Below are 5,380 nucleotides of genomic sequence, written 5' to 3'. Positions count from 1 at the left end.
ATATATATATATATATATATATATTAATTTACATGTATATAAATATTTATTTATATGTATATAAATTAACTTTTTTTTCTAAAAATTTATAAATAATATTAATTACTTATAAATTAAATTAATATATATATATATATATATATATATATATATATAAATTTATATATATATATATATATATATAGATATATATATATCTTGTAAATAACATTATTTATATATATGTATTAATATAATTTATAATAAATATAAATTAATACATTTAAAATAATTTAAAAAAGATTTAAAAAATAAAATTAAAAAAATTAAAAAAATTAAAAATTAAAAAAAATAAAACAAGGGTAGGCGCCACCCGTAGTGGCGACTTGTCCTAAATTTAAGGGTAGACGCCAACTAGGGTGGCGCCTAAGGCCAAATTAGGGCTAAAAATGGCCAAAAATATATTTTTTTTCAAATATAGGATATTTTTGGATTTTTTTTTTAAAACTTGGATATTAAAAAAAAAACTTCAACAACATTTGTCTGAATTTTAATGTTTTGACAGCAACCTAGCAAAGAGAGTAGATGTCTTTTCTAGAATGTTTAATTTTAATATATTATAAATAAATAAATGTGTGACTAAATTTAAATATATTATAAAGAGCTTGTAAATAATTTTTCCTTTCTATTAAAACAACTTACCTGAGCATTTGTTTTATAAAAATAAAAATAAAACATATTTATCTAGATTTTGTCAACAAAAACCTTTTACACCTATTTTGGTTTTGTGCCGAAGAAACCAAGGGCCCCTAATAATTGCATCAAAATATATCATGAATCAAATTGAGACAAAATAAAACACATAGAAGACGTAGCTAATCGGTGTTTGGGGTCGTTCTCTTTCTCTTCTCTACACAAAAATGGCTTTCTCTATAATCACTACGCACTACTCTCCTCAATTTGTTCGCGTTCCCATCTCTGTTCCTCAACCTCGCACCTCTCTCTCTTTCCGATTTTCAACACCAGTTCTCAATCGCCGTCACAGTCCCAAACCTCTCTCAATCCGATCAGTTTCCGTTCCTGCCACCGGTACGCCTTTTTCCCCCTTCCGCCTCTGTTAATTATCTGCGTAATCAACATCATAATTATTAGGTTTTCCATGTAATTAGAATCTGATTATTTACTTGATTTGGATTTTACAATAATCTCTAATTAGGTGCTACATGGGTGATTTCTTATCATTTTGAGGCACCCGTAATTGATTCTGGATGTATAGAATTGACTTTGACATGTTTCCTTGTTCTCGAGGTGTATTGATTATGCTTAAGCTAGGATTTGTAGCTTTCGAGTCTAAACCGTGATTTTTAAATTGAAATTTACTGTTCAACTCATTTTTGAATAAATTTATTCAAATATAAATTACTTTAGCTTCATAATCAATTTTTTTAGAATCAATTTACTCAAAATCAATGCTTAATATAATAAGCTTGTTGTTACCGATGATGTGTTACTTGGTTTCCCTTTAGTAAGGTTTCACCTTCACATTCGAGTCATGCAAATGAGAAATGTAGATGCTAGGAGAGTTTTGCCTACTTGTATGGGCTCATTCGGCTCGACACTTAGCTGGAATTCCCCGTCACTTTTGGATATTCAAAAACAAAAAATAATCAGAGTGTAAAATAAGACTCTGGTTTTTGTTATATACTAGTGTGCACATACTGTGATGTTTTCCCCTGCCTTCACAATGTACTAATTCGATCTTTGCTTTAATTTCCATGTTTCAGCTGCTCCTGCATCTGAGGCCGTGGCACCTGCAATTTCGCTTTCAGATAATGCACTAAATCACTTGAATAAGATGAGGTCGGAACGAAATCAAGATTTGTGTTTAAGAATAGGCGTCAAACAGGGTGGGTGCTCTGGTATGTCATATGCAATGGATTTTGAGGACAGGGCTAATACAAGGCCAGATGACTCCATCATTGAATACAAAGGTTTTGTAATTGGTATGACTTCTTATTCTATTTCTTACTCATTAGTAACCATTTTAATTCATAGGGCTTTTTCTCTCTCTTTTATTTCTCATGCTTTAGCTACATCCAATATCTTCGGCTTCAAATGCAATACGGGTTCTAGTATTGATGAAAATCCTAATTATGGTTTTATGCAGTGGGGGTTTTGTTTCAATGTGGGTATATACTTATATATATCTGGTTTAAGGCTTTTAGTATGCATTAATATAACTTTGTACACCAAATTCCTCGTTCTTTTCTTGACGAGAGGGAAGGATTCAACAAAAGTACAACTTTATCAAACTAGTACTTCAATGGTAATATTCAGGCCTTGTTTGGATTAACAACTTCTTTGCAGCTTATAGCACAAACGCTTATCATGATAAGCACCCTATAAGCTATTTTTATAGCAAAAGATAAAATTAAAGTTAAAGAATTTCTATTTTCATTAGTTATCTTTGAGAATTTATGAAAATAAGCCGAAAACAACCGGTGAGCAATGATATAAGTTCTCCAAAATAGTCTCGCAAAATTTATGTCAGTAAGCACAAATAAGCAATAATTGAAACAGGCTCATAGAGTTAAACATTTTCTCTAATAGGAATTAACTACTCTTTTCGAGAGATAGATCTATGTATCAACTAAGTGTAATCTGTCATAGTATTATTTTAAAGAAATGCAAGATATATGTCATAGTATTATTTTAGAAAAACATGGCTTTCACCTAACTAGAAGTAAGACGGAGTATATGGAATGTAAGTTCAACAAAAAGAGAATTATTTCTAACGTAGAGGTGAAAGTTGGAGACCATATCATCCCACAAGTCACGCAGTTTAAATATCTTGGGTTCTTAATTAATACAAAATAATGGAGAAATAGTAGGGGATGAAAACCAAGCCAATCAAGTTGGGTGATTAATACAAAATAATGGAGAAATAGTAGGGGATGAAAACCATCGAATTCAAGTTGGGTGACTGAAATGAAGAGGGTTTCAGGGATCTTATGCGACACAAATGTACCATTCAAGCTGATTGTGATATTGTACGATAAAGAGTCAACACGGGAATAAAATAAGTGTTCTGGAGATGAAAATGTTGCAATGAATGTGTGGTAAGACTAGACATGATAAGATTAGAAGTAACAATATTAGAGAGTGTTGGAGTAGTACATATAATAGAAAAGATGGTGGAAAATAAACTTGGGTGATTTGGGTATGTAGAGAGTGAAGGAACAGCATTGTAAATTTGTATCACACATTGTGCGAAAATAAGACTGATGCATATACATAATGACTGATAGAGGAAACTTTCTCTCTTTGTATGTTTATATTATTAATGTGCCAGCTGCAGCACTCCATGTTTCAATTCTTGTCAACGCATAAACATTTTAGGTCAATGCATCACATATTTGACTTTTCTCCATTTGATTTTGCAGTTTGTGATCCTAAGAGCCTACTTTTCGTATTTGGGATGCAATTAGACTATAGTGATGCTCTGATTGGGGGAGGCTTCAATTTCAAGAATCCTAATGCGACACAGACCTGTGGATGTGGTAAATCCTTTAATGCAGAAATGTAAAGTCATGTTCATAGACATTAGTAACAATATTACAGTGATTGTTTCAAGCAATACTTTGGAATATTTATAGGATTGTATACTAACAATTAGTACATTATAGGAATTCTCGGAAAAAACTATTGAATTTGTCTGTTATTCCTATTTCTGTTTATGTTTGCTTTGCTGCATCAGTTTATTGTTAAGGTCTGTATAAACACTCATAGGATCTGTTGTATTTGCTATCCGAAATCTGTGTTATAATATGAATACTGGATCAGAAGAATTACTAACTACTGAATCTCGAATCTCTGTTCTCTGTTGATGCTTCTATTATGATATTAGTGTTGCATTGAAAAATCAAAACGCAAAAGTACCTACTGAAATTTGAGAGAGTTTAAGTATTAATATTTCTAAACAAGTCGTTTATCTCATTTGAAGCGAGAATGCTAAAGGTAAGACATTTTATTGCATCATTGGGGCTTTTGGACATTGAATTTCTGATTGTCTGCACTTCAGAGTTTTTTCTTTTCTTTTTTTGTATTCTTAAACACTTAGAGAATTAAAAAGTGTTTGTAAAGTTTTTTTTTGTTGCATTTATTAGATCAAAAGGGAAATATGAACATTATGATTGATCAAACAATTTGAAGTTCTATTCTAAGAAAATTGAGAGTGATAATTACTTTTTTTTTTAATGAAATATATGCTATTATAGAAATAAAAAATATATGTATGTACATTTGGGGGTTAGATCTGGCCTAAAAAAAGGAGGAATAATTACTTTTTATTTATATATTTATAACTTATCTTCGATCATTTTTGAAGTTCTGTAAAAAAATATTTTTAAAGTCTTTTTAATTGTCACCGGCCAATAAGTTTCTATCTTTTCATATTTTTAAAATTTAATATTTAAATTAGTTAATTAATTAAAATGCAAAATTTATTCAAAAAAGATAAATTTGTGAGAACGTTTATAAATCTACAGGAAAGTTTTATCGAATATTAAGAGCTCAAAAATATAATTATGGTGGATTGCTATCAAAATTTTGTTTATTTCAAATTTTAAATTATTTTTTTCATAGAAATTTCTTTGTAATACTTTTTACTTGAAAATAAAAATAAATGTAGTATTTTTTGTTTAAAAAAATATTGTTTTCCCTATTTTCTTTTGAGAAAAAAGACTAAGCACTGACGTGTATCCCGCCAAATCACAAGTTTAATTTTAAAATACTGGTATGACATGGCAGAATGTTATAATTCTATTGGATGATGGTGTAAAAAAAGTTTACACTAATAGTGCATTACCTTTAATCTTTTTTTTTAGGAAGTTTCACCAACGGTCATGCAAGTCCACATTAGTTGTATTACAAATTTTTTACTAAAATAATCCAGTTTTTAAAAAAATATCGTAAAATAATTCTGATTTCAAAAAAATTCCCAAACTACCCTATTATTAGGAGTAGATGTCAAACCAACTGGCGTCTCCTCTTAAAATTAGAGAGGAGACGTCAATTGGATTGGCTAGGGCACATGGTGCAACCAATTCAATTGACGCCCATGTGTATGGGTTAAGGGGAGGCGCCAATTGGATTGACACCTTAGTGTATTTTGTAAAAAAAATTCAAAAACAATTTACGTGATACATAATTTCGAAATAGGACCAATTCATATTAATATAAATTCCCGTTTACACACAAAAGACTAATGTTAATGACCGGGATCACCTAACCGACCTTCGATCCCACATCCCCTAGCTACCCGAACCCGTGGCCCTAACCCACGTTGATGATTCACCACTAGTGTTTGACCATCTGAAGATCCAGGTACATCACTACCAAC

At 30.4% G+C, this 5,380-nt stretch overlaps 1 protein-coding gene across 1 annotated transcript; it reads left to right on the top strand.

The window, feature by feature from the left end:
- Window positions 1–739: 739 nt before the first annotated feature.
- LOC127101299 (iron-sulfur assembly protein IscA, chloroplastic) lies at window positions 740–3,837 on the top strand. Its single transcript, XM_051038671.1, has 3 exons — window positions 740–1,068; window positions 1,764–1,982; window positions 3,423–3,837. The coding sequence occupies exons 1-3, from the start codon at window positions 900–902 to the stop codon at window positions 3,563–3,565; spliced, it is 531 nt and encodes a 176-aa protein (XP_050894628.1). The 5' UTR covers window positions 740–899; the 3' UTR covers window positions 3,566–3,837.
- The last annotated feature ends 1,543 nt before the right edge of the window (window positions 3,838–5,380 follow it).

The sequence above is a fragment of the Lathyrus oleraceus genome, chromosome 7 (assembly GCF_024323335.1).
Source record: "Lathyrus oleraceus cultivar Zhongwan6 chromosome 7, CAAS_Psat_ZW6_1.0, whole genome shotgun sequence".
Classification (NCBI taxonomy): Eukaryota; Viridiplantae; Streptophyta; class Magnoliopsida; order Fabales; family Fabaceae; genus Lathyrus; species Lathyrus oleraceus.
The sequence above is the reverse complement of the archived record's forward strand: the minus strand, read 5'-3'. Positions and strand labels throughout refer to the sequence as shown.

What these genes read in the sequence shown, in the direction of transcription:
- LOC127101299 (XM_051038671.1), top strand. Translation starts at nt 900, where the DNA reads ATGGCTTTCTCTATAATCACTACGCACTACTCTCCTCAATTTGTTCGC. An exon ending in AGTTTCCGTTCCTGCCACCG is followed by an intron (nt 1,069 to 1,763) that starts GTACGCCTTTTT and finishes TCCATGTTTCAG; the next exon opens with CTGCTCCTGCATCTGAGGCC. An exon ending in ATACAAAGGTTTTGTAATTG is followed by an intron (nt 1,983 to 3,422) that starts GTATGACTTCTT and finishes TTGATTTTGCAG; the next exon opens with TTTGTGATCCTAAGAGCCTA.